The sequence below is a fragment of the Accipiter gentilis genome, chromosome 33 (assembly GCF_929443795.1).
Source record: "Accipiter gentilis chromosome 33, bAccGen1.1, whole genome shotgun sequence".
Lineage (NCBI taxonomy): Eukaryota > Metazoa > Chordata > Aves > Accipitriformes > Accipitridae > Astur > Astur gentilis.
In genome coordinates, this window is record NC_064912.1 from 14585179 (window position 1) to 14613168 (window position 27990).

Below are 27990 nucleotides of genomic sequence, written 5' to 3' on the forward strand. Positions count from 1 at the left end.
GACAAGCTCTCCACGTGCCTTTATTGCAGCAGGGACCGCGGGCACCCACGCCTCGACACCCACCGCCCACCCGGGGCCAAGCCCCCCCCCCAAGCCCCCCCCCAACCCCATCCCCAGCCGTGCGGGGTGGGGGGGGGGGGCCGCATGGGGGCAGGTGACAGTCCCCACCGCCTCCGCCGCGGTGGCAGCCCGGCCTCGAGGGCTGGAGCATGGAGCATCCCTCGGATGGGTGGTCTCGGCGAGGTGGGGGTCACCCCGCGGCCCCCCCGCTCACAGCCACTGCAGGGAGAAGCCTTGGCTGAGGCTGAGGCCCAGGTCGCTGACGGTGAGAACCTGTGGGAGGAGAGGAGACATTTTGGGGTACAGCCTCGGCCAGGGGGACGCGGAGCATCCTTTCCCCTAGGCAGCTTGGCTGAGCTCCGCTCCCCCTGAATGCCGACATGGCAGGAGAGCCACCCCGGAGTCCTCACCCACCTCCTCGGCCACCAACCCTGTGACAAGGGCTAGCAGATGAGGGATGGAGACCCCCAGAATGGGGACCACCAGGACAGGGCACCCCACGATGGGGCCATACCTCATTGTCCAGGTAGGAAAAGGGCTTCTCCTGGCCATTCAGGAGGACCTTGCTGGGTGGTTTCCGCACCCCAAAGATGCTCAATGTGCCAATGGTGACCTCGGTGGCCTCGGCGCTGGCGTGGAGGACAGTGGAGGTGAAGATGTTCTGCGGGAGGGGATGGCGTGAGCTGAAGGTGGCCAGGTGCCATGGGACCCCCCCACCTCTGCCCTCCCCACCGCGTTCCACCTGGGTGACGTTGAACACCAGGTAGGAGTAGCTGCCCCGCTCGAAGGTGTCCAGGCTCTCGCCATCGTCCCAGAAGAGGTCCCCCCATGCGGTGGCACTCTGGGACAAAGCCACGATGAGGCGCAGGGGATTCCCTCGGGTCTCCTCGCTGGTGGTCCCCGGTTTCTGGGGTTCAAAGACAGAGGTGCTGTAGGGTTGCGAGCAGCCAGGGTGGGGGTCCAGAAGCTTGAGGAGGTGGTGGGGACGTGCACGCTGTGGACTGACCCCAGGGAGGTGACGGGTGGGCGCTCACCTGGGTGGGCAGGATGGCACCCTCCCGGACATGCAGGTTGAGGTGCTCCAGGGGGGCTGACATCTTCAGCATCTCTCCGCTGCTGTTCACTGAGGAGCCCTGGGCAAGAGGCGAGAGACACGGGTGTGAGGGGGTCAGGGGCATGGTGGGGGCGGCTCGGGCACAGGTCTGGGGAGCAGCCATCCCCACCCTTTCCTCCAACGGGGCTTGCTGGGCTCAGCCACAGCTTCCCACCCGCAGCCCTGAGATGGTCGGGCAGGGGCCGGCTGATCCCCCCCGAGCGCCGCGGTGCTCCTCACCGTGTAGAAGTCGTACCACACGCCTCGGGGGAAGTAGCCCGTGACTGAGTCCACCCCAGGCTCCAGGACCGGTGTCACCAGCAGGCTCCGGCCCCACAGGAACTGCCTGTCCAGTCCCAAGGTGGCCACATCCCTGGGGAACCTGTGGCGGTATGGAGATGCCGCTCAGATCAGCCACTTCTCCATGATCCAGCCTAAGCATCTCCCCGGCTGCTGGCGGGAATGTTCTTACTCAAAGAACAAGGGCCGGGCGACGGTGTCCCCTTGCAGGTGGGCACGGTGGAAAAGGGTGTAGAGGAAGGGCAGGAGGGAGTAGCGGATCAGCAGCACGTCCTTCATGGCCGTCCTCGCCGCAGGGCTGAACACCGTTGGGTCCTGGGCCTGGGGGAGATGCGGGGAGTCAGCAGCGGCCCCATCCCCAACCCTACCAGGCATCCCCACTGCCCCCGACCTGCATCCCACATCCCACATCCCGCGACCCGCATCCCACCCCTGGGATGCCTCCCGCTGGGCACGCTGCCCTCCACCTTCTCGTTCTGGGTGTTGTGGTTGCGAGCAAAGGGGTAGAAGGCGCCGAGCTGCATCCAGCGGGTGCACAGCTCCTCCGAGGTGCTGCCGGAGAAGCCGCAGATGTCCGCCCCGACCAGCGGGATGCTGAAGAGGCTGAAGCTCAGCAGCCCTGAGGGCAGGGAGAGTCAGCAGGGCGCGGGGAGTTTCAGAGATGTCTCTGAACAAGCAGCTGGGGGTGCTGGGGGGGGGGGGTGTCTGCGTGCAGCCTGTGCTACCCACCTGGGATGGAGTAATACATGTCCTTCCATTGGCTCCGGTTGTCGCCCAGCCAGTGGCCCGAGTACCGGCCCTGGCTGGGGAAGGTGGAGCGGGAGATGACGAGGGGACGCTTGCCCCGGATCTGGATCAAGGCGCTGGAAAACAACAGGGAGATCCGGGAGCAGTAGGTGAGAGCAGCCTCCCAGGAGTTTGCCTTATCCCACAGCGGTGGAGGGGGAGGTCCAGCCCCATGGCAGCCCTGCGGTGCCGGAGGGTTGGCCTGAGCAGTACAGGGAAGGCTCAGCACCAGGACCAGCTTCACCCACCCATCCTTCCCTGAGCAATGTCAGGTCCCCTCCTCTGCTGGGTTATTCCCATCCTGGAGGCTGTGAGCAGCCAGAGCATCTCCCATTTGGGTCAGGTACTCAAATCCCCATCGTTTCCCTACACAGCCCTGAGCAGCAGGATTCTGTCCCATCCCATCCCCAGGCCAGCGGGAAGCGGGATGCTCAGGTACCTCGCCGTGGCTTTGGCTTCCATCAGCCCGTAGAGGTTGTGGAGGTTGTAGTGCACCGAGGCTTTCTGCTTCGCCGAGGCACACACCGTCTTTGCGAAGAGGGAATCGCCCAGCACGGCTGCCAGGAAGGAGAGCCCCTGTTGGCACGCAGTGGTGGTGGGGTGCAGGGGACACGGACCCCCCCCCAAGCTCGCTGGCTCTGGGTCAGCCCTCCCACACACAGGAGTCAGCTATCGCTGCCAGCCCAGCGCCGAAAGCTCATGCAGACGGTCGCATCCGGCACCCTGACACGGCTCCGGCAAGAGTGCAAGGCTTGGGCATGGATACCGGCACACACAAGTAGGGATGGAGGTGATGTCTCTTAAAACCGATTTTCCCCCATCACACTCGGTTGCCAGTGATCTCAAAGCACACGGTACCTACCAGCACCTCCTTGTATTTCATCTCCCTTCCTACCTGGCGTGTAGGGTGGGCTGTCGAGCTCTCCCGGGGGGCAGCCGTCTTCAGACCCATCCATGAAGTTGGATGGTTCATTCATGTCCTAAGCAAATTGTGGAGCAATTTCAAGGGGGAGGTTTTAGGGATTAGACCTGGAAAAGCTGCAGTTGAGGGACAGACGGTCCTGCTAGGACACACGCTGGGTGCGAGCCCAGCGGCTGGCAGGGAGTGACCCGTGCGAAAGGAGGCACTTACGATCCAGAGGCCATCGAAGGGCACATGGGCATGGAAGTGCTGCAGGTTCTCCAGCCACCACTGGTGCGTGTCTGGGTTGGAGAAGTCTGCAAAGGCAGTGAAGCCGGGCCAGACCTGTGGGGACACCACAAAACCACGGGTTTAGTGAGCCGGTGATTTGTGGGGGGCCACCACACGGAATGGGGTGCCACAGGGGTGTGAGCATACTGAAGGACCAAGGGTGAAACAGGCAATAAACCAGAAGATAAACCCAGGCCAACTGCTTTGAGTCCTGAGTCCTGCACATCCAGCATCCCTCCTGCCTCCATGGTACCTGGGAGCACCGGGGTGCTGAGCACTCCCTCACAGCCCAGTGGGCAGTGGCAGCTGATGGAGCGGCCGCTCTGCCTCCGCTTGCACAAGCCCTGACACCTCCTAGCCCAGGGCTCATCAGGGAAGAGCTGTGATTTCTCCATGCTTTGCCTCACTCCAGGAATTTTAGCCAATACGTTTTTCTCCATGTTTTCAGGCTACATCAAAAGCCCCCTCCTTGTAGGTAGCAAGGGAGAGCCGGTGGGAGCAAACAGCCGGAGGGGGACAAACTAGGAGGGAACCACCACGGAGCAGATCCAGAGGCGCGTGTCCATCACAGACAACCTCCCGTCACCCCAGAAACGGGAAGGGAGAGAAATCAGATGACCGCCCTTGAGCAGCACTGCCGACTCCGTTAAGCTCATATGACTTCCACGGGCTCCTCCGCTGGGGCAGGAGCTGGCTCCCCGGGGTCGGTGGAGACACCGAGAGGTGACACACAAGGCTGAGGGCTGAGTCAGGCTCTGGCAATCATCCTGGAGAGGTCCCTTGGCCGCTTGGCTTTCCCTCCAGTGCGAGGGATGAAATCCCAACCCTGCTATTGCACAACCCTGCGGGGCTGGGATTTGGCCCCGAGCTCCTCACCTGCCCGATGAGCGGCTGCCCTTGGGTGGTGTTGAGGAACAAGCCCCGTCTCAAGCCTTCATCGAAAGGCCAGTAGGAACCGCGAGGATTGGTGCTGCTGATGCCGGGATCCTGGGGACGGAGCAGAGAGTTAGCACCATTCCCGGCAGACCGTGGCCCCTTCCCCCTGCCAGACCGGTGTGATTCAGAGAAGAGGACAACCCAGACAGGGTTAGCCAGAGCCCACACACGGCGGCTGTTTCCCCCAAGGGGAACAGAAACTTGCTTCAACACTTCCAGGCATGTTTTCTAAAATGCCACTTCTGCAAGTCCCCAGGACCTGTTAGGGTGTTTTGGGGAGGGGGTGGGACAAATAAAAGAAATCTTGCACTTATGCAAGAAACGCCGGGTCATGGATGGGCTTGGGCTACAACAAGGAGTTCAATGGGCAGGGAACCTGACCTTTCCCTCCCCAGGACCCTCTAGTCCCCACCGCCCCCAGCAAGCAGAACCCGCACCCCCTTTCCTTGCAGAGGGAAGAAGGGAGATCACAGCCAAGTCACGAGATCCCAGCACTCGTGGGGATGTGGGGGCATTCGAGCCGAGCACCCACAGGTTAAACAGCCCGATGCACAGTTCCTCCATTCTTTCACCCATGGGGGAGAGGGGCATCCCTGTACTCCCACAGCAGACAGGAGCACAGCATGAGAACCTGGCCTGTGTCTCCATGGTCCCTGCATTAGGGGGATTTCCAGTGGCAGTTTATGGGGACCAGCACTGGGGACCAGCTTCAGATAAAAATCCCCAGGGCTGGGGATGATCAGCTGGGACCATGAGTATCCCTTACACCTCTGTCTTACATCCCAGCTCTGCAGCAAAGACAGCACAGGAGGAGAGGAGGGGGAGTACCAAGATCATAACGTAGCGCTGCCTGTGTTTGTGGAGGTCTTCCACCAGCGAGGGGAGGGAGGCAAATTTCTGGGGATCGAAGGTGAAGTCCCGGTACCCGTCCATGTAATCGATGTCATTCCACTGCGCATCCTGCGGGACAGAGGCTCAGGGATGGGTAACAGAGCCCGGACCCGACCTCCACGGGTCTGAGGGGTTACCTGGGGGATCTGGTAGTTCCTCATGGCTCTCACGGTCTGCCACGTCTCGTTGCTGGATCCGTAGCCCCAGCGGCAGAGGTGGAAGCCGAGCGCCCAGAGCGGCGGCATGGCCGGGAAGCCTGCAGCGGGAGGATGAGAGCATGGATGGGGTGTCCCAAGATGACAGCAGCATCTCAAAAGGATGGGGAGTGGGGGAAAGGAGGCGATTGCTGACCCACGATGTGCTGGGAGGGCTGGGGATAGGGTGGCTGGGGACCGCTGACACCTGCCCAGGTGGGAGGGTTGGGGATGGGGATGAAGCTGGGGTGAGACAGGGGTGAAGGCACGAGGAAGGTGCCTGCAGATGGCCACGCTGGGGTGCGGGCACTTACCTATCACCTGCTGGTACTGCTGGATGACCATGTTGGGATCAGGCCCCAGGAAGATGTAAAAATCCAGCACCCCCCCGATGGTCCTCCAGGTCAGGCCCGGAGCAGGCTGCAGGACCACCTCTTGGGCGGAGGGAGGGGGAGGAAAGAGAAAAAGACAGTGACCATTGGGGAACAACCCCCAGACCCTGACCCCCACGGTGGGGACCAGGCAGCTCCCCAGGCGACGCTCAGCCCCTGGCAGGGGAATGGAGAAATCCCTGCTTTGTGCTCAGTGGACGCTGAACGGGCATCTGGAGGCTTAAATCATCACAGCCCAGGGAGATCGCTGGTTCACGCAGGGAGAGAGCTTGCTCTCTTAAAAATTTGTTCTTCAAGCCCAGAGCTGCCCCGTTCTCCCAGCTTCCACTTAAAGACCAAGCGCATGCAGGGCTTTCCTTCACATCCTCCCCCCAAATCCCCTCCTAAGTGAATCAAGAGCTACTTGTACAAGCAAGCGTGTGGGAGCAAGGGCTTTCCTGGGAAGGGCTTTTCACATGAACGAGCCCTTGAACCTCAGCTCAGGCGGTCGCATCTCCCGCGAGCTCTTCCTTGGGAACATCGCTGCCATAAAGCCGAGCGCAGCTGGAGCTACGAGAGCCCCGGTGCGCGCAGCAGCATCCCAGCTGGCTGCAAGCAGCGGCTGCTGGGAGTAGACGGGTGGTCGCCGGTGCCATCCCCGACACGGCAGGAGCCCGCGGGAGCTGACACGTTATCAGCTGGCACACACGGACGCGTCCCACGGCCGCAGCCGGCGCGGCACAGCTGGGAAGAGCGCGGGCGGCAGACGGCATTCCCCAGCTGCGCCCCAGCCGTGCCGCGCCGCTGGACCTGGGGGCAAGGGCGTTTCGGGTGGAGGGGGAACGGGCACGGACCCACCCGCGAGGGACCTGCTTTTCCGATGGCAACTCGGCAGCTGGGCGTGTGGTTAAACTGCTCGGCAGTTGCTAAAGAGCCTCGCTGTAGCCAGGAAACAGATGGCTATGCTTAATAACGGAGCCATCAAACCACATCTTTCCCTTTTACAGCTTCCTCTCGCCCCAAGTTCCCGAACTGGCCGCTCTGGCTGCTCCCATCTGTTCCCACCTGCCAGGTCCTCCTCCAGGGACAAGCTGGCCCGGGGTCCCCCAGGACACCTACCCATCGCATTGCTGTTGAGGAGGAAAACCCCGTGAGCATCTCCACCCTCCTCCATCACCAGGTAGAAGGGGTGAGCGCCGTACAGGTTGAACGATTCCTGCAAAGAGGAGGTGCCGGGTGAGAGAGCAGCTCCCAGGCAAAGCGGGAGAGCCCCTGCGTCACTGGGGGTGAATAAACAGCCCCGAGTTGCATCTGCTGCCGCCACCTAACCAGGCATCTGTCACTCCCCATGGGGGACGAGGTGAGGGATGAGGATGGTTTCGGAGCTGGTGCTGAAGGCCACGGGAGGCTGCTTCGTCCTCGCAGCTCGGGGTTTGCTACTGAGCTGGGCTGGGCGAGGGAGAAACCTCCTGCCTCGCCGCAACCTGTTGCACGAGCGGCAGGGTGGAGCGGAAAACAGCCGGGGCCCTCGGAGCGCCAAGAGCGTTTTGCAATTGCTCTGAAATCCTCCCTGGCACGTATCTGCCCGTCGGCCTCGACCACCCCCTGCCTCTCCCGGTTCTGCTGCCCACCCCCCTGCCATGTTTTCCCAGGGCTTGTCCAATGCACTGGAGAGCGGTACGCCTGTCCTTGCCCCCTGCACCCCTACGGGGAGCGAGGAGATGGTACCGTGGGAGAGACGTCACGGGCCCACAGCGTGAGGGTGCTCCAGTCCAGGCTGTGCAGGAGGGTGCCACGGTGCTCCCCCAGCCCGTAGAGGAACTTGGACGGGAGCAATGTGGATATCTGGAGAAACTGGTCAGCGAAGATCAAGGGGGCCACGGTGGTGTTGAGCCTGCCGGGGTGACACCGAGGAAGAGAGAAGGTCAAGAGGGGATGCTGGGATCCACTGGGATCCATTTGCCCATCAACAATTTATCCCTTGCCTTTCGAAGCATCCCAAGGGCCAGTGCAGCAGTGTATGTCCCACCCCGCATCCAGCCCCAACACCTTGGCCCAGGCAGCAAATTCGGGTGCGGCTGGACATGAGGCACAAACCAGCCTGACCCAGTGTGGCACAGCCTTGCCTTTGACACCAGAATTTTCCACCCAGGTTATTATTAACCACCGAGGAGATACGGCAGTGGGGTTTCTCAGCCTGTCGTTGCTGATAAGCAGCTCCCAAGTAAAGGATGGAGCACAGGCACCAGCAAACAGGAAGGAGGAGGAAAGGATGGGATCCCAAAACACCCTGACCATATATGAACTGGCCTTTGGTGCTAACAGCAAAGCCGTGGAGGTGACCATGCAGCAAAGCCACCTGCAGTCGTTATCCCAAAAAAGCCTGGAGCCATGGGTGTTCCCATACTTTGAACAGCCAGGGAAACCCAAAAGCAGGGTCAAATAGGCGAAGCCACAACCCTTTGGTGGCCCTTTCCCCAAGTCACCAGGTCCCTTATTGGTGACGTGCTGGGGACCTGCACAATGTTTGGCTGCTGTAGGACCTGGCAAGGAATTAGGGCACTGGGAGGTTTTTGGAGAGGTGTTGATCCCATCCAGACCTGCCACGGCCACAGCAAGCATGTGGCCAGCCCATGAGGCCAGGAAGCCATGTGCTGCCACAGCCTCACGTGAGCACCACTGGAAGGATGAAGGCGAAGAGCAATTATTGCCTGGAGATCCTGCAGCGTGCTTTTTCCTAATGAAAAACCTCTGGAGAGTGTTCTGAAGCCTGCCTAGGGTGGGATGAGCTTCTCCCCACCCACCACAGGATGCAGAGGAGGTGGGTTCTTACAGCACTGTTCCCGTCGCCTTGCGCTGCAGCAGCACCCCAAAGGGGTTTCGGGAAAAGTCCAGGCTGTAGATGGGGTTTTCTGCTCTCTTCATCACTGGGGGAACCTCGAGGGGAACCTCGTACCGTGGGTTGGCCGCATCCGTTATCTGCAAAAGGGAGAAAACGTGCTTTAAAGACCAGCAAAGCAAGAGGACAAAGGGTTGGAGATGCTCACTGGCCACATACAGCCATGCCTGGAGCACAGTAGCTGCCAGACTCAGTCTGAGCAGGGGACAGTCATCTATAAAGGAGGGATGAAGCATGCAGGGGTGCAGGAGCGCAGTCACAACCTCTGGAGGGCAGCCAGCAGGAAGCTCACCTTGATGTGCAGCCGCGTGTCCGTCTCAAACTCCACATCCAGCCTCAGCATCTCGATGTCCCGGGGGTAATAGGCCTTCTCCCTCCGCACCAGCAACCCCACCATGCCCAGTGCCGTCTGGTTGAGGCTCTCCAGGGTGTAGCTGGGGAAGTCAGGGGGGTAGAAGCACCAGGGCACCCCCTGTTTGCCCCCCGCTGGCAGGGGGCTCTCAATGAAGCAGCACCCCCGGCTTTCGCAGAGCTCCTGGGTCACCACCACGTGCCGCTCCGGGTAGCAGTCAAAGCGGTGGCTTTCGGGTATCAGGAGACATTTGGGGGGTGGCGTGGGTCCGGGCCAGCCCCCCGATACTTGCCGCAGCACCCAGACGGTGACAGTGCTCAGCAGCACAGCGGCCACCAGCAGCCCGCTGCCCACCCACCATGGGGCCAGCTTCCCACGGCCGGCAGGCGTCGGGACGGACCCTTCCTCCTCCACCCAGCACGCCGCCGGCTGCGGCACCGCCGTTGTCAGCTTCTGGTACGACTTCATCGTCCTGGGGCTGGAGTGAGGGGGAGATGGAGGCAGGCATGAAGGAGTTGGAGGGGGAGAGCTCGCCCAAGTCTCCAGGACGGCTTCTCCGCTCCCGACACCCGCGGTTCGGGCAGAGCCTGCCTCTGTCCACCCCGGCACCCTGCATCGTGATGTCTGCGCCCTCGGCTAAGGTGCACGTGGCAAACTCGGCAAAGGATGGCTTTGCCAGGGTTGGGTGGTCCTGACCTTGCCGGCGTGCGGGGAGACGCTGCCACACGACTCTCCGCCAGCCCCAGGCGACAAAGTGCTATCGGCCTGAACCCCACCTGCTCTCGTGGGGTAGCAGAGCGGCCACTCAGGGAGTTTTTTCCCAGGTCTGAATTTACGGGCTGCAGCGTTTCTGGAAGCTGCAAGCAAAACCGAGCTCCCTCTGCCCACTGGAACGGAGCCGTGGTGCCGGGAGCTGCGGCTCCGAGGTGTGGAGCGTCCTTTGCTCTGAGCATCCTCTGCTGTCGCCCAAAGCCCTGAGTCAGAGGTTTTAGCCCCGGGGAGGGCTGAGCAAGGGAATATGCCGTCAGTCTTTGCCTCCCACTGATAAAATCTGATTTTAACAAGCTCTCAGGCGAACATCTCCCGGACTGTAAGCGAAGGAGACCCCCATGCTCCTGCTGAGCGCGAGGAGCAATCTCAGCACCTTAAATAAGAGACACAACTTTCTTCTCTCCGTCTCCTGCCCGAGCCATAGGCACTCAGACCCCGCTCGCCTCCGCCCTACAATCTGCAAAAGCTCAGCAAAACAGCTCTCCCCCAAAAGCAGATTTTATTCCCCGGCAGCCCTCCCCCAGCTCCGGCACCAAAATGGCTCAACATGCCAGGGCCTGGCTCCCGAGCCACCCCTGAGAAGCAGCGCCTTGCCCCACGCAGCACCTCAGCCTTATGCAATCGCCGGTCGCTTCCCCACGCGTGGGTGGCTTCGGGGTGGCTGCAGCCACCCGCCGTGGCCGACGAGCACCGTCGCACCCGGCATGCGAACCCCGAGGGACCTCGGCATGCCACCAGCCCATGCACCCATGCTCATGCCAAGCCGCCCCGCGATGTCACCCTGCAGCGGTGGCATTTGGGGGGGGGGGGGGGGGGAAGGACGGACAGCCAACGCCTGCAGCCAGGGGGGTCCCCAGCCCGGCACGGAGAGGCATCGCATCCCGGGACCCCCCCCTGCCAGGCCTGCCTGGGCCCCACTCCGGCCATGCCAGGCGCTTACATACACATGTCTCCTCTTGACATTGTGGCTGCGGGCAGGCAGGCAGCAGGCAGCAGGCAGGCAGGGCTCCCAGCCGCTGCAGCTCTGCCTGCTTCACCGTAAAAACCCTACAAGACGCCCGGCTCCTACCGCTCCTCTCTAGTAGCTGCGCCTCCACACACGCCTCTCCGGCGACTTCTCAGCAGCTCGCTCCTCTGGTTTGTGTGGTTGGTATTTTTTATTTTTTTTTTAAATGTATGTATCTACACTCAATCCTGTTCGAAAGCCCCGAGGTGGAGAATATGAGAGATCAGCAATTTTTTAGATTTTTCCCAGCCTGGATGCATGCAGGGTCTCAAACCCCGGAGTATTAATGCCTCTGCTCCCCTTTTAGGGTGAGAGCACTTTACCCAAAGCAGCGTTAAAGAGGTGCCTGTGCTGAGTCCTGCACCGTGGCTTCAGGGAATCATGATGCCAGACGTGTTTTGAGCACAGAGCGGGTGGGCTAGACCCACAAACTCCCACACTTCCCAAAACCAAGCCCTTTTTCCATCCAGGTTTTCACCAGAGGTCCTTTCTCCCATGCACTCCTGTTCATCTGGTTAACAAGTGTGTGTAATTGCACGCTCCCTGCCCAGGCTTTCTCACTCTCGGGGGACTGGAGAGGTGCTCGTTGTTTACTACCAAAGGCAACTGCAGTCTAAAGGTCAGCAGCAAAGGACAACAGACCTTTGGAGCAGAGTTGCTTTCCCCAAGGAATGAAAACAAAAAGTAAGAGCTGTTGTGAATAGGACAATTCACCCAGAATTTCAGGTGACAGCCCCCCCGCCCCACACCATATGCGATCTGTCAAACCCACGTTGTTGCAGAGACAGGGGAAAATACCTTAATTCTAGTGAGCCCCATGCGTGAGGCTGTCATCACGGAGGGTGAGACCCCCCACCCAGGACGCAGCCACTCCATCCCCCCTGCCCTTGGGGACCACTGTCTCGTGGATGTCTCAGGGAGAAACCTTGGATGATGCAGGGTGGCTCCGGCCACTGATTATACCACCCAGCGAGGGCATGGGGGCAGGTGGCCATTCTGAGCACATCGGTGGCCCCAAGGGTCCCACCATGAGCACCCCTCTCCTTGCTTGTCTTGGCTCCCTGAGCCACTAGAACCCCCCCCAGGACGTAACAGAGATCTGGAGACAAACCTCAGACGCATCAGTGAGCACCACGGGGATGACTGAAATCTGCGTTCCAGCCCAAGCTCACCCCATCCCAGTGCCTGGGACAGGTTTTCAACCAGTGCCTGCAAATCTGGGAGTGGTGAAGGCCAGCGCTGTTGCACCCACGTTGGGTGGCAGCTTCTTGCCGTCACCTGGGAGCTTTAACCAACCTCACTAGCTCAGTTCCAAAAAAAAAAAAAAGGAAAAAGAAAAAGGTGTTTCTTAACAGCAGGGAGGTGCGTCTGCCCAAACCCTGCTTCAGCCAGGGCTCCCTCCGGCTGCATGGACCCGTGGGGCTGTGCCAGGCGTGGGGCACCCCACGTTTCGCAGCTCATGTTGTGCAAAGGGAGCAGCGGAAGATGGGATCTTACTCAAAGCCTCGACTATGGCCCTTAGATCTGCTCCGAGGGTTGGCCCCGAGGCTGGAAAGCACAAATTGCATGGGGCTAACACAGGGTTTCTAATATAGTTACGAACACGAAAAAATCAAAGGGAACCCAGTTTCGATGGTGGCAGTTGGGTTTGGTCAGCCACCAGTGTCATTACATTTTTTGGGATGCGTTTTCCTTGTTGTTGGATGCTCCCGGTGTCTGAAACACCGCTCACGCCATTGGGGTCAGGGCGTTGTGTCAGCAGCTCTCGCAATTGCACAAGGGAAGAGCAACGACTGGGTTCAGGATCCGGCCCTGGGGCAGGATTTGGCCCCGCTGCGGTGCTCAGTGGGCTCCGGGACCCCAAAGTGCCATGGCGAAGGCCGGTCCGGTGGCCGGTGGCAGAGGGCAAGCCCTACCAGCGGCCACCTCACGGAGTCCGGGGACCAAAACAGGCCCCCCTGAGCACCGCGGAGAGCCTCATGGTGCCCAGTCCCCGTTCCCCCCCCCCCGCCCCGGCCGCCTGCCCCGACCCACTGCAAACCCACCCAGGCGTGAGAGTGCAAAACCCCACGGCCACGCCGCGCCCCCCCTCCACCGGGGCTGGCCGGGGCAAGCGGGAGCTCTCCTCCGCACGGAGCCGGGGAGAGACCGGGGGGGGGGGGGAGAAACAGGGGCGCGGTGCTCGGCGCTGCGCACCCCGAAACGGGGTGGGTGTGTGTGTGTGGGGGGGGGGGGGGCGGCTACGTGACGCCAGCGCCGAGGCCCCGCCCCCCTTTCCCCGCGCCCTTCTTCCCCGCGCCCTTCCCCATGAATGAACCTCGCGCGGGGCGTGGCCGAGCTAAGGGTTTGACGCGTCGCCGTCGGGGCGGGGCCGGGGAATGGGTGACGCGCTGCCCGTGACGCGCCATGCCGGAAGCGGCGGGGGCGCTGGTTGGTCGGCGGCGCGGCGGGGGGGAGGGGGGGCCGCCCCGCGCTTGTTGTTGTCCGCGGGACTCGCTGGCAGGGAGGGAGGGAGCCGCGCAGCGCCCCCCGCCGCCGCCGCCCCCCCCCCCCCGCCGCCGCCGCCGCCGCTGCTGCTGCTGCCGCCGCCGCCGCTCCCCCCCGCCCCGGGCGCGCGCGCGCGCTCCCGCCGGCACGCAGGTGAGGAGCCGCCCGGGCGCGGCGGGGCGGGGGGGTGTGTGTGTGTGTGGGGGGGGGGGGGGGGTTGGGGGGGAGGTGGCCGCCCGCTGGTACCGATTTGGAAAGGGAGGGGGGAAAGGGATGGGGGGGAGGAGGAGAAGCGTCTCGGTTCGGTCCGGTTGGGGTCCGGTTGGGCGCGGGTGGGGCGGGTGAGGTAAAAGTGCTGAGTCACCACCGCGCCGGGCACGTGGTGCCGCCGCCGCCCCTCGCACCGGGCCGGGCCGAGCCGGGCCGGGCGGCGCGCACGTGGGTTCCCGGTGGGGCGGCGGCGATCGCTCCGCGTTAAGGGAGCGGGGGCGGACCGGGTGGTCGGGGGAGAGCGCGTTGCCCCCGGCTGCCGAACGGTCCCGAAACTCCCGGGGAGCTGCCGTTGGGGGGGGGGGGGGGGGGGGACGGACCCGGCGGCGGCCCCGCGGTCACACCTTCCCCCGCCGCCCCAACCCCAGCGTCGCTCAATCACCCGCGGGACGGGACCGGCGGCTCCCCCCGCACCCCCGGGGCTCGGGGTCCCCTCGGGGAGGAGCCGGCGGGCTTACCCCTGGGTGATGTTTTCCTCTCTTTTGTTGTTATTTTTATTTTTCTGTCGTCCGTCCCCCCCCCCCCCCCCCCCCACCTTCACCTCCCCTCCCCAAGGATGAGCGCGCTGCTTCTGCCTTTGAATGGCTCTTAAAATACATGTGAGGAAAACCTGTTGTGACGCCGCGCGTTCCGCCGTCTAAAAATAGCTGCTTTTGTAGTAACGGAGGGAACCGGGGCGAAGCCGGTGCCGGGCAGCGTGGTGGCGGCCTCGGTGAGCCGCCCCCCCCCCCCTTCACCCCGTCCCGTTATCGGGCTGGAGCAGCCGGTCCCGGTCCCGGTCGGATGGGCTGGTGGGGGGTTCAGGGGTGTGGGTTTTATCTCCCCCCAGCACTGCTGCTTTTTTGGGTTGAGGCCGGGGGTGGGGGGGGGAGGGAGAGGTGTGTGGTGTGTTGGGGCTGGTCCTGGTGGTTGTGGGGAGGGTTGTGTGTGCTGGGGGGGGGGGTGTGTAGGGCCTGAAAATGGGGTGCGCTGGGGGACACGCATATGTCGTCTGGGAGCGGGTGCTGCCGCGTGATTTGCGTGGTGGGCGCGGGACGGTTTGGGGATGTAGTCAGAAGTGGGGTGGGTGGGGGGAACCTCTTTTGAGCTCCCTGCCAAGGCACTGGCGTGAACTGGGGAAACCATCCAGGCCGTGAGCGAGGGGAACCGAGATCTCCGAACTCTCGCAGCGCGTTTGAGAGACCTCCTTCCTCCTCCTCTTCCTCAGGCTGAGAGCCCGCTCCCTTCCCTCGTGGGCTGCTCCGCGGAGGATTTATTTTACAGGTTCTGCTGAAAGCAGGCCATGAGGTCTCAAATTAGGAACGAGCCCCCTTTGGGCAAAGTTGTTACAGAAAAGGGAAAGGCCTCCATTTTTGCTTTCACCTGGCCGCCCCCTCCTTCACCAGCGTTAGTCCTAAAGCTGAGCTGGGACAGCAGAGGGCAGGGGGAGAGGGAAACCAGTAAAAGGAAAGTGTTCCCCCGGAAAGCTGCACGCCTTTTTCTTGCACTTTCAGTCTTTATAAGCCCTGTCCGTCGAGAAGCGCAGCCCTGCGCCCCAGCCCGGCACGTTGCGCTGTGGTGCTGTCAGGGTTTTAGCAGCAAAAGAATTTACCTTGTGATTTTTCTCACGGATGAAACGGGCACACGTTCCTCCGCTTTTTTTTCCCCCTCTCTTCTTCCGTGTGTACGCGGTGCTGCCTGCGGAGAAGCCTTCCTCGTGCAGTCACTTCCTAGAGGTGATGGACGCCGCGGTTGCCCAATGGCAGCACGCAGGGCTGCGCGGCACCGGAGTTAACTCTGGTCATAACCGGCGGAGGTGCCGGACGATGGTCCGGCAGCAACAGGGCAATTGCCGCAAGATTGGGGCGTACGGGCGTTCTCGCCATCAGGACGCCCTGGTCACGTCTGCGAGCTCTGAGCTTGTCGGGGCTTTGCATCTCAGTTGCGTTAAATGTTCCTGGCGATGTTACGCCAGGCTCGTACCCTGCTTCGCAAGTGTTTCTGAGCCAGAGGCAGAAATTTGTTAGCTTTTTTTTTTTTTTTTTTTTGTGCTTGCCTGTCAAGGACAGCGTGCTTTGTCATGTTTTATGTCATTACTGCGCCGTCGCCCGTCTCAGCAATCTGTTGCGGCGAGGAGTTCAGTACTGCTGTGTGCCTCCTGAAAGGGAAAAAATACAGATCAGCTCGATACACTCTTCTTTCCATCAACATTGGAAGATGATTAATGGCGTGGAATGCGCTGCAGAACTTGGTATTGAAAATCTCTAGCTGTGTGAGATGTTTGGGAAGCGAAGAAAGGACAGCTGGGAGCGCTGGCCCCTGCGGCAGTCAGGGTTTGTGGGATAAGCTCGCTCGCTGATCATTTTTGTAAACATCCAGCTGTGAAATACTTGAGCAGTGCTAGCACTTTCAATTATCAGGAAGTTTCAGGCTCAGCACCCTGTAGAGATGAACGGCAGTTTCCACTTCTGTCTGAGCTATTGTTTCAGGCTATCTTCAAACTCGGGCAGAGAGGTTTCCAAGCGTGAAGCAAGCACAAGCGATGCAGTGCTCTGTGACCGTCAACACAAGAACTGAGGAGGAAAAGGCAGTAATGAGAGCAATTACCCTGCCACTAAACTCCTGAGCGGAGGGACGGGTTGCGTAGCAAATCCCGCTGCTTTGCAATATTGCAGGACCCTGAATAGCGATGCCGTTATGTTCCATTATTAGCAGTCGGAGAAGACGTCCAACTCGACGGCTGGCACGTGGGGTCAGGAGCAGCGAAGTTAGGAATCCCGATCCCAGCTCTGCCCCAGGATCTGGCTGTGCATCCGAGCAAGTTATTTGTTGCTCGGTGGCTCAGTTGGGCTCTCTGGGGGGGACTCGTCTCTGGGCTAGTGATGCTGAGGCGTAATTCTGGTGTAGCTCTGTCACCGCGTTTTATAAGCGCGTGATGGAAAAAGTGCTGTATGCTTGTCAGTACCGGGGCTGGCTGCCGCGTACCTTTCCCCTTCAGCCACCTCCACCGTGAAGTTTCTGAGGTGACAGGCAAGCGTACCCTCCTGGTACTCCGTATCCTCTGCTCCCTAACCACAGGCTTTCTGCAGCATCTGAGTAGGTTGTTTACCAAACCACTGAAGACTGTCTGATCCGTGTCCAGGCTTCCCCAGAGAGTGCCTCAGAGAGCTGTGTCCTGGCAGCTCTCAAATGCGCTCTGAAGGTTCCTGAATCTCCTCTTTACTGTTGGATGCTGGTTCCGATCCATAAGGGAAATGGAAAGCTGGCCAGCTGGGCGAGGGCTGTGTGGAGCTCCTCTAGAACAGTAAACAGTGACTCACCCCCTCCTTGTGTCTTCTCTCTCTTCATGTCAAGTATATTGCCTCGCATATGCTTCTACTCTCTGATTCACACCATCAGGCCGTCCCTCCCCGCTCTCATTACAAATGAGTGACAAGCGTCAGTCTGCTTTACAGGATGTGTGAAGATTGTCAGAGCAGGAGAATGGCTTTTTGAATGATGGGGAGGGGGATGGTGCTCTGCCTACCATGCTGCAATGTGCTGGAAATCCGTGTCATGCCTCTGAGCGGCAGAGGCACGGCGACGAAGATTTAAGCATCTGTAGTTCCCTTCACCTGTCAGCTCAGATGTTATCCTTGGTAGGCACATCCATTTGGCTAGCGCTCTGGAGCTGGGAATAACTTGCGGATAAATGAGGAATTTAACTAAAACAGCTGCCTGGGAATTAAATCGCCGCATTTGGGAATGAGTAGAGTATTCCCTGCGTAACCGTCGGTGCTGAATTGAGACGCGGTGGCAGAGATCCCCATCGCTGCTTGAACCTTACGCTGTTTTTCTGCCCTCTGGAAGTTGTCGCTGGCCTGGCTGACGGTGAGGGTTGCATGTTTTCAGTTTGCTGTACGTGTCTGAGGATGAAAGCTAAACACCAGCAGGGCTGTCTGCCAGGCACTCATGTTCTGGCTGGGGTTGTCTTTCAGTGTAGAAGGAGTTTTTTAAAATTCAAGTTCATCTGCAGTTGCCGAGTGTCGGCAGTGACTTTATAGTAATTCCTTAACGCGTAACGCACTTTGAAAGCCCTGTAGCGTGGAAAGTCTGAAATCTCATTCTGGCATGTTTTCTTTCTTAATTGCAAACCTTGTGTGGAAAGCAAGCTCTGTCCTACCTCTGCTCAAGTCAGGCTTTCTGTCGTCTTCCCCTTCCAAAGCAAAGGGAACTGGGGATCTCTGCGCGGTCTAAGTTGAGACCAGCAGGCTTGGGATGTCCGCTGGAGACCTCCAGGTTTTTGGGAGGATGCTGCAAGAGGCATAGGAGTTGTCTGAGAGAGGGAGAGGGTGTTGGCAAGAGCTGTCAATGGGTAACTATTGCAGAATTACAAGGGCTCTTTATGTAACCCACAGTCAAAACACTTGCTTTAAGTACAAGCGTGGAGCTGCACTGGAAAAGCCTTTGCCCCTTACAGTTGGTGTATTACTACTCGCCGCCTTATTTATGTAGCATTCAAAGTGTGTCGTACCGCTTACAGACTAGAGATGTAATGCGGTCCTTGTTCCAAAAAGCTGGGCTCCTAATTTTAGACGTGATGCAGCAAACGCAATTAAGAAAAGAAGGGCAGGAATAGGGTAAAGACTAAAAGGGTTCTAATAATCAAATCGCAGGCAGGGTCCCAGAAGACCCCTGCGCAGCATGTTTAGGCAACGCTGCTGGGTATGACAGGTTTGCAGGATGGTTTACGATTTTGTTGCGGGGTTTTGCCTCCTAACTGTGGGAGATGCCACACTGATTTTAGTTGCTTGTTGTTGGTAGCTAAATAGTCCCAAATAATCCTGATGGGAAGGATTATGTAGGCGGAGAGATGGAGATGGAGCCCAAGGCCCCGGAGGACCGTTGGTGAGGATTGCGAGTGTTGTTGTATTGGTTTTGAGCGGAGCCTGGACCACACCTGCAGGTTCACCTAGCGCAGAGATAAGGCTTGCCCTGGCACTTGTGCCTGCCTGCGAGACTTGAGCCGATTGGAGTGTTCCTACTTGCACTACCAAATCCCGCCCTTAGGGTCGGGGCAGACCCCAATCTCCCACCCTTTTTGGAAGGGGGCCTGGTGTCACCATTCCTGACGGTGCTCTGAACTTCCTTGCTCATCTCTGTGCCGGTTGCGGCTCTGGCCCATCACCCCTGGTGCAACCGGAGGGTCTCGGAGGGATGCTGGCCCGTCTCGGAGGGATGCCGGCCCATCCAGGGAGCTTTGGCGTGCGGGGAGAGACCGCCGCACAGCACGAGACCCTGTACCGAGCGTGAGGGCATCTGCCGAGGAACGCGCGGGGTAAGGAGACATCGCTTTGGCGGCACGGGACGTGCGACAGGTGACGAGACGGGGTTTTGTCGCACAGAGCGCGAGCATCGCTGGGGGTGGCTGGTGAGCCGACGTGCCGACCCCCGCCAGTGGCAACCTCACCCCTCGGCTCTTGTTTTCCACGATATTTTACGTTTCTTTCCGTCTCTGCGCGGCCAAGCGGCCCTCTTCAGTTTTTCCATCGGCCCGGCGTGGAAAGCGCTTTGAAGACGCGCTGGGTGAGGATCAAAAGGGCTTTTTGTGTAACGGGTGGGTGTGACGGGGCCTGTCGTCGGCCTCCCCCTCCTTTTTGACTTTCCTTTTCCGGTTTTTTAGCGGCGCGGAGTGCCGCCAGCGGGACGGCACAGCGTGCCCCTTTCCTTGTAGGGACGGGGGCGGCGAGGGAGGGGGATGCTGAGGGAAAGGAAGAGTATTTTTTTTTCTTTTTTTTTTTTTTTTTTCTGATGCTGTGGGAATGCGAGCTCTCAAAACTCTGTAAACAGCTGGTGACTCACTGCATAACTATGGCACCAACTGCCTGCGCGGCCCGCGGCGTTCTGCGTCTGCAGGGAGGGGGCTGCCGGCCGTTTCCTTTACGCCCTGCCAGCGCCTCGGCTCTCCTGAACTCGCCGGGACCGTTTGGCCGAGAGACGAGGAGCTTTTTCCTTCCTTTTCCCTTCCTCCTCCTCCGTCCTAGCGCCTACAGGTCTGCGCCTCCAGCCTGGAGGTAGGGGGGTGGGCGGCGAAACGCCCGGTGTGGAACGGGGGCAAAAAAAGAAAAAAAGGCGACGGATGGCAAAAAGGGGCAACGGCGTCCGAAGAGGCTCCGGTGTTCGCGGGAGATCCTGCCGGCGGTCGGCCCTCGTGTAAAACACGCAGCCCGGCAGCGGCCGGAGGTCGGGCCCGTTCCCCATTCCTCGGGGCTGGGGGTCGGGGTTTGGTCCCCTGCCCCGTGCCCGGTCCGCCCCGGAGGTCCCGGTGAGGCTGGGGCTGGTGGAGGTGTGCCCGGGGTAGGGTTGGGTGCTGGAGGTAGAGGAGGGAAGGACTCGGTGATGCTCTAGAAAACGCGGCGCACACCAGTTGCTGTAAGCGGTCCATTCATCACGGAGCATCTTGGCTGGTGCGTGGTGCGGCTGTCCTTGTCCCTCCTCCAGACATGGAGAGCTGTGCTGTCTCGGGCTTAAAAATAGAGGAGGTGCCTAAGTACACTCCCTAATATCTAGGATAGTATCTCGCAGCTTTGCATTTACGGGATTTTTTTTTTTTTTTTCCTTCTCCCCCCTGCTCCTCATCTCGATTTTTTTTTTTTTTTTACGTAAGTCGTGTGATGATGAGGTGTCTCGAATGTTAAAATTCAAGTGACAGCAGCGCGGGCTGAGCCAGCACCTTCACCCACACGGCTCCCACCGGTCCCCGCACCCCACCTTTGCACACACCCCCCCCCCCCCCCCCCCAAAATCCCGCCACCCCCTGTTTGCAGATATGAATGAGTTTGTTTACTCTCCGACGACCTCGTGATGTCTTTGCACAGACATGACCTGAAGTCATTATTGCTTTTGGGCTTCTCTGTTTCCATGACGACTGTCTCCGGGTTGGCTACTTTCCCAAGGTCACCATGGCAACTATCAGAAGGGAATCATGCTTGGGATGCTTTGGCAGGATTTTTCATGAATGATTAGGATGTGTGACACGATGCAGACGTGGAAATGGGGAGGGTTTGGGCTGGGCTGGCAAAGGGGGGGGGGGGTGGTGGAAAGAGATTGAGGACTCCCGCCAGACAGGCTGCGCGCTCTGCGGTGCCGCTGGGTGCGCAACCCTCGAAGCCGCCGTGCGTTTTCGGGGAGGGGGGGGGAGAACCGGTGCCTCGCGCCCTCCCCGCTGGGGGAGCGATAGGCAGAGGCTGTGATGGTGGCACGGCTGCGGTCGCCTCTCTCGCGGTAAGGTACCCGACGGACCGCCGCGCTGCCGTCACCGTGGGGTGAAGGTTTTGGATGGGAGGTGCGGGCAGGTGGATTTTTTTTCTTTTATTTTCTGCGAGGCGCTGATCAAAGGGGTGTAGTCGCTGGCTAAGGTGAGAGCGAAGGGCAGCATCTGGGCGAGGGGATGGTCTCTCTTGTCTGTGGACATGCCTCCACGTCGCTAGAAATATCAGGCGGGTCGGCTCTCGCAGCCTGGGGCCGAGAGGATGGGGAAGCAACAGTCTTGGTGCATTGGGAGAGGCGAACTCCTGCCTTGCTTTGTTGTCAGGGGGCTTTTGTTTCTGTTGTTTGGGTTTTCTGGTAGCATCTCCTTTGGGTGGGGACGCCACTGAAAGCAGGTTACAAACCAGACAGCTTCTTTCTGGGTTGCTGATTCAATTTCGAGCCGGGTTAATAATAATCAAAATAAGAACGAAGGGAGTTGTTGTCTTGTGGCTTTTCAGTGCCTTTTATGAGCGGAGGTAACTCTTAATTCAGTCCCTAATAGGCCGTTCTGAGCGTCTGGAATTCCTCCGGAGGGAGGTGAGCTAGTGACTGGGCCTGGGAGGCCGCGCTCCGCGCTCCCCTTGAGAAGGGGTGGCCGATTGCAAGGCAGCGTACGCTGGTTAGCATAACTGTTGTTTACAGGCGGGAGCTGGTGTCCTTCCCCCCGCTCCCTGCCTTGTCTTCCCTGCTTAATCTTAGTGTGGTTAATAGCAAAACATGAGGTCTTTGTGTTAAAAAGCAATGCGCTTGTTGACATGGATTTCGCTTTCTTGTATCTGAATGGGGTAAACTGAGTCCAAGCTGCCGTCTGGTTATTTCCTTTAATGGTGGATGAGTTAGGGGTTTGGCCCGCGTGTTGGGTGTCTTCTTTGTACCTTCACCTCTGAGATTACTGTAACCTGAAAATCTTGTTTTGTTTTTCCAGTTGCAATTTCTGAGCACTTTTGTCCGGAAGACTGTGCTCAGGTTATGACGACTAATCCCAAACCGAACAAGGCATTAAAGGTAGGGAAGAAGGCTGAGTGGGCAACGCTGGGTGGTGGGGAGGCTGTCGCAGAACCGCGCTCCGTGCGACATCAGTTGTACTTGACTGTTCTTTTTCATTCTGAGAGACTCTTAAAAATGGGTGCTGACACAGTTTCCCACTGTCTACAGGAAAGGTTAAGGTAGAAGAATACCGGCGATACCCAGAAAGAAGTCTAAAGTCTCTGGGATGGGGTGGAGGCTAGCGTATTCCAGTTGCTATCCAAGAGACTTTTGACTATAGCAGGTATTGGCAGCATCCTGAAACCAGTGTTCCCAGGCCTGTCAGTGAAGTACTGCTCTCAGGGCTGGGAGGCACTGGGGAAGGAATGTGTTCAGCTGGTGTTTCTCAGATCTGTGAGACGGTAAATGCCCCGGATATACCAGCTTGGTGGGCAGTCTGCACATGGGTTGGGCGCGCATTGTCACAGTTTCTTTCCAGTGTCTTAGCTTGTCATTCCAGATGTCCTGCAGTCTCTGAAGAGACGAGAGGATGATGTCTTAAAGGTTCTGGACTTGATGATCTTAAAGGCCTTTTCCAACCTGAATGATTCTATGATTCTGAAAGGAATTGTGGCAGCAAACCTGCTTGAGAAAAAAGCACAAGGCCGTGGTGTCTTTCTCGTGTAATTTCAGTCTCTGGCCTGTGCGCCAGGAAAACCAAATCAGGCTGTGGTCCTTGAAGGCAAGCAGGCTTGGTTTTGTTCACTGCTTGTATGAGCAGTCTTCAATGAAAAGCCACAAAATGCCAAATTAAACCCCGCATACGAGTGGCTATTTTGTTTTTGAGATGCCGCGCTGGTGTCCCAGCATAATGCCGGGGAAAGGTGTCATCTTTAGCATTCGGTATGAATTCCGGGTCCTGACAAAGGAACACAAAGGGCTTCGGTCTGCTTTACATTTATCTCTTTAAAAATCTTACTGTTCAGTTCACACTGGCTGTGTAAGGCTCGCTGCTTTCTCTGACTTAAGAGGGTTACCGAAACCCAGATGACAGCAGTGCTCGGATCCCTGCCGTGTTTTACCCTGATGTTTTAGTGGAGCATGTGCTCTCTACAGTGCTTCAGGGGTGTTTTCCAGGTAGCGGTGTGACGTTGCTGAGGGGTGGCCTGTCTCTTTTTGCTGTCCAGAACCTCTGTTCCCATAGGGTTGCTGCTACCCCTGTGCTGTTGGTATTTGCAGGTAAAGGAGGAGTCAGGAGAGAATGCCCCAGTGCTGAGTGATGATGAACTCGTGTCAATGTCCGTACGGGAGCTGAACCAGCACCTGAGGGGTCTCACCAAAGAGGAGGTCATCCGTCTGAAGCAGCGGAGGCGCACGCTGAAGAACCGGGGCTACGCTGCCAGCTGCCGCATCAAGCGTGTGACTCAGAAAGAGGAGCTAGAGAGGCAGCGGGTTGAGCTGCAGCAAGAGGTGGAGAAGCTGGCCAGAGAAAACAGCAGCATGAAGCTAGAGCTGGACGCCTTGCGCTCCAAGTACGAAGCACTCCAGACCTTTGCTCGTACTGTGGCGCGAGGGCCTATTACCCCGACCAAAGTTGCCACCACCAGTGTCATCACCATTGTGAAATCAGCCGAAATCTCATCCAGTTCTGTGCCGTTTTCAGCAGCATCCTAGTGTCCTCGGTGGGGGGAACTAGCAGCCTTTCAGAGGGGAGGGGAAAAGGCTCTTATGCATTGTTCCGGAGTCCTTGGTCACGTCAAGAATTGGCATTTTAACAATTCTCTTCCAAAAGTGCAAAATATATAGAGAAAAAAAAAAAACCAAACGAAAAAAAAACCCCAAATCTACAAAGGGAACTTAACTGGCTGCTTCTATCTGGACTCGGTGGCTCCATCAACCTCTCGTGTCCAGGATTTGAGCTCTGTATGCAGTACAAATTGCAAGATCTGCTTCCTCCTTTCCCCTGCCTCCCCAAACCCCTCTCAGCTGTCGGCAACTTTCCAGCTGAGAGAAGATACCTGAGGAGCCTCCGGAGTCTTCGTGAATGATGCTCAAGAGCCAGGAAACAGACGGACCGTAGAAATCATCATGTGAGATGAACGTATGGAAAAAAGAGTTTCCTCTAGTGGCATCCTACTCCCTGTAAGAAGGGTCTCCCCTACCTTCCCCGCTTCCATCTGATATTACGAAGGCAGGGATATAGGCTTTTTGGATTAGATTTCATCCTGCTATGAGTGGATGGGAGCGGGAGGACGATGGAGACTAATGCTTGGGTCTGACCACACCCATTAGGAATAACCTTTTGTTTTCAATCCATGCTGTTAAAATATGGAAAAATATATATTTTACATATTTTAATATGCCCCATTACCTGTGTGGCCTATAAAAACTACATTGCAGCCTCCTTTATTCCAAGCCCAAGTTTCCCGATAGCTCCTTCCCTAAGGTGTGCCTGTGAATTGGGTATATTTATGCAGTTTATTTCTTCCAAATGATCCGCAGTCTTGAAGTAGCAGCTTTTTTTTTTCTGGATTCCCTGAAGCTTAAGGGAAGGAGGCACAGTAAACGCTGTGAAGAGCTGTGCGGTGGGGAGGAGAAGGGGAGACGAGGAGGAAAAATGCTGCAAGTATTACCAGGTGGGGGCAGAACTGGCTGCGAGACGGTGGGACAGTTCTGCCGGGATCAGCACTATGAGAAGGGGTTTGTGCAGAGTATTTCAGAGAGATGATTTTAAAGCACTGAAGTGTAACTAGAGGGCAATAGCGTTCAGACGGGAGGAGAGAAGTTATAGAGCCTCCTCTTTGGCAAAAGCGTTGGTAGGTTAGCAATGGACATCCCAGCTGGAGAGCTGGGCTTACCAGTCTTTGATGACTAGAGAAGGGCTATGGGGAGGTGGGATGGGAGCTGGAAGAGTCTTTTCCTCTCCATAGCATGTCAGGCGCTGAAGTTGGGATCCAAAGAGTACAGTGAACAATCCTTAGTGTTCAGACAACCTGTGTGAATGTGACCCTGAAACTTGACGCTTTCTCTTGGGAATGGGTGAATTATCCCGAGAGGCGCATGGAGGGCAGGATGGAAAATGGGTGTGTGCGTGTAGGGGATGGAAGATTTGGGATCGAGAAGTCGTTCGTATGGCTCTGAGCAATGGTTTGGGAGGGATTTCTGGCTTGGCAATGGGCAGGAGGTGGGAAGCTGAAAGGAGAGATTCTGCTGTTGCGCAGCAGCGCTGAAAAGACGAATGTTTCCAGGTCACTGTAAAAAAAAAAAAATAGCTATGTTGGTGTTTGTGTGTTTTGTTGTTGTTTTTTTTTTCTTTTTGAAGTAGGAAAGAAAAGGGACTGTGAGTTTTGCAGGGCAGGTCAGAGACTTGTGGAACGGACGATGCCTGTTGTCACGCAGGTGAGAAGAGAATGAGATTGCTGAAGTTTAAGATGAGGAGAAGAGCTTAGAGGATTTGGGCTCCAGAACAGAAAACAAAGATCACGGAGAACTCACGAGTGTTTTGGACTGAAAGAGAATAAGCGAGTGCCACCGTTGTTGCAAAGGGGACAGTGAACTGGCATCTGACACCCAGTGTAATTTGTTGCTTGAGGCTTTGTCTTGCCTTGAATGGCAGTAAGTTTGTAGAAATTTAGTGAAGCCCTACTTGTCTTTGGAAGAAGTTGTTAGCTTGCTTTTCCTTTTTTTTCACCTTGTCATCGGAGTCTCTGGATTTCCCAGGAGGGTCCTTTGTGAAATAGGTTAATGAAAAGAGAAACCTCAGACTTGGTTCTCGTTCAGTCCTCAACATCGACATCCGTGACCTTACTGAGCCAGAAAGGGTGTAAGTGAAACGCTTCGTGAAGGCTCGTTACCCCTGCCAGATCCACATGTTATGGAGGGGAGCAGGGAGTTTCCTTCAAGTGATTTTCCAACACGTAGAGTTTGGATGACACTTAGCGTTACCTCATTTCTCCTCCACTCCCTCCCTATCTCCGAACAGGCAGATCGATGTCCTGTGTATCAGTACCAGTTATTGACTCCCACAGCAGAAGCTGAGGAAGAGAAAGATGTTACTGTCATTTCCTGGTCCTCTCATGTTCTCCAGCTCACAGACATTGGAAACTTTCCCAGACCTTACAGGTGCCTCCGAAAACAGGCAAAATGGAGACTCCTGGCACTGTTGGGGCTTTAAATGAAAACTTTAATGAAAAAGGCCAGTTGACTTGAAAATGCCCAAATGCTTCCAGTCTTTAAAACAGCTCCAGAGCTCCATAACATTCCTGGCTAGATAGGAACACCCTCTGGCTGCCCTTGACCCCCCCGCAGGGTAAATCAGACCAGTCGCACTGAGGGGGACGGAGGTTGAACTTTGTTCCGTGGGGTCTTCTTGCTGTTGGAATGAGTTGAGAAACATATCTTTACGTGGCACTTCCCTTGTGGCCAAGTATTTCTTTTTTTCCAGTTCTTGGAAGGGTGCCAAAGGCTTGTCCAAGTGATTGCTAGTTTAGTGCTGGTAGGCACTTAAATCTCTGGTCACTCGATAAAGAACAAGAGGCCTGGGTGTTGTTAAAGCTGTTGATACCATAGCCATGGTAGGTAATCCATATTGGATATCCATAAGGACCACGTGGAAATATTTAAAGAGAGAGAAATATATATATAAATATATAATTATATACATTTTATCGTACAGATTTTTCGTAAAAAAAAAAAAATAATTTTTTTTCCAAGTTTGATACTGTAAATCTTTATTAAAAGAAATTGCCAGTCCAGGGCTCCCTGGGTGGTGACCTGGAGGGGAATGAAATGTCCTGGCTAAACTTCCACAGAGGGATCAGAATTGCAAGGTAACGTGGAGGGAGGAATGACCCGAAAGCTGTTGACCGCATTGGAGACCCAGCTCCTCCACCCTCCGCCCTGGAGGGCCCTCCAGCTTGGGGTTGTCGCATTGCATTCCTCTGGGGTTCGGCTTGTTTCTGTTGGTTCTTTTTTTTTTTGGTTGTTTGGGTTTTTTTTTCTGTTTTGTTTTGTTTTTTCTCTCCGTCCTGCACTTGCAAGCCTGACACCCAGGGCGAGCGCCGCTGCCTGCGGAGTTGCTCCGGCAGCGCTCCCCCGCAGCCGTACCTCTTGCTTGTCTCTTTGCTGCAGTAGTTTGGATGCCGGGGCTCCCTTCTCTGCCCCTCTTAATTTGTTCCCCCCCCCCCCCCCGCCCCACTGAGGAGCAGGGGGGGCTCTGGATTTGAGTGCTGAGATCCTCTCCCCTGGGCCTGGCCTTTCTTCGGTTGCTCCCCATCCGCAGTGTGACGTGGGGAACCGCGGGCTGGGTGGGAGGCAGGAGAAGACGAAAGCGTTGGGCAGGGACCGGGAGGGACATCTCTGTTCTTGTAGACGTGTTTGCTGTGCTCTCCGTTGGGAGCGGGGAACCTTTTCCCTCCAGGGCAGCTCCAGATCCCTTTGAAGCAAGTCAGCGTCTCTGCTCTTGCCCAACTCTACCGTCTGCCCGGAGGAGACCGCAAAGCGCAAGCTTAGAGACCTGGGTGACACCGCAGCAGCTCCGGGGACGGCCGGGGAGGGGACGAGGGTGAGCTGATGCGGAGGCGAGCTGTGGCGGGGCTGGGCGCGATGCCACGGGGAGCGCGGAGCGGTCAGGCCACCGGACGGCTCAGACCCGGGGAGGAGGAGGTGGTGGCATTTTTTTTCTCTCTCGAATCATTTAAACTTCATTGTCATGATTGTTTTTATTTAAAAAAAAAAAGAAAAAAAAAGAAACGAAACAAAAATGAAAAACTTTTGTAACGTGGATTTGTTTTCCTTCGTCTGTATTTCAGTCTGCTGGGGTGTTTCCGTAGATGGTGGATACTTGCTTTCATTTTTTTAATGATAGAAGTCTTCTGTTTTAAGTTGTTTTTTATCACCAGCTCATTCTATCCTCTGTGGTTACTCAGTAATTTCATTTCAATATTTATTTTTGTGCTGCTTTTTTATTATAAAATAAATTATTGATATACCAAGCAATGTGGATTCCTGTTTGTAAGGCGAATAGCCCTCTGTATGTGTCCATTACTTTCTCTTGACAGCCACAACGTAATTTATTGCTGTAAATTTAGCTGCAGTGACTGGTTTTTTTGTACCTTTCCAATAAAGCATTTTCTGGTTTCAGACTTG

The 27990-nt window shown here is 57.3% G+C and overlaps 2 protein-coding genes across 9 annotated transcripts; one reads left to right on the forward strand and one right to left on the reverse strand.

The window, feature by feature from the left end:
• Positions 1 to 79: 79 nt before the first annotated feature.
• LOC126034169 (lysosomal alpha-glucosidase-like) lies at positions 80 to 15376 on the reverse strand. Of its 4 annotated transcripts, none has more exons than XM_049791588.1 (20): positions 11963 to 12129; positions 9015 to 9552; positions 8657 to 8802; positions 7552 to 7717; positions 6943 to 7039; positions 5767 to 5886; positions 5396 to 5514; positions 5196 to 5327; positions 4308 to 4418; positions 3372 to 3485; positions 3135 to 3219; positions 2679 to 2796; positions 2183 to 2316; positions 1921 to 2072; positions 1626 to 1774; positions 1394 to 1535; positions 1095 to 1193; positions 803 to 967; positions 575 to 721; positions 80 to 333 (listed from the first exon to the last, which is right to left on the reverse strand). In XM_049791588.1, exons 1-20 carry the CDS (start codon positions 11971 to 11973, stop codon positions 271 to 273), a joined length of 2808 nt encoding a protein of 935 aa, XP_049647545.1. In that variant the 5' UTR covers positions 11974 to 12129; the 3' UTR covers positions 80 to 270. The 4 variants fall into 4 exon arrangements, with proteins under 4 accessions (XP_049647545.1, XP_049647542.1, XP_049647544.1 ...); XM_049791585.1 differs by lacking the exon at positions 11963 to 12129 and adding an exon at positions 10786 to 10903; XM_049791587.1 differs by lacking the exon at positions 11963 to 12129 and adding an exon at positions 10790 to 10897.
• MAFK (MAF bZIP transcription factor K) lies at positions 13417 to 27984 on the forward strand. 5 transcript variants are annotated; one of them, XM_049791632.1, is made up of 3 exons: positions 13417 to 13491; positions 21803 to 21882; positions 23083 to 27984. In XM_049791632.1, exons 2-3 carry the CDS (start codon positions 21847 to 21849, stop codon positions 23515 to 23517), a joined length of 471 nt encoding a protein of 156 aa, XP_049647589.1. In that variant the 5' UTR covers positions 13417 to 13491; positions 21803 to 21846; the 3' UTR covers positions 23518 to 27984. The 5 variants fall into 5 exon arrangements, with proteins under 5 accessions (XP_049647589.1, XP_049647588.1, XP_049647590.1 ...); XM_049791631.1 differs by lacking the exon at positions 13417 to 13491 and adding an exon at positions 15717 to 15838; XM_049791633.1 differs by lacking the exon at positions 13417 to 13491 and adding an exon at positions 15869 to 17457.
• The last annotated feature ends 6 nt before the right edge of the window (positions 27985 to 27990 follow it).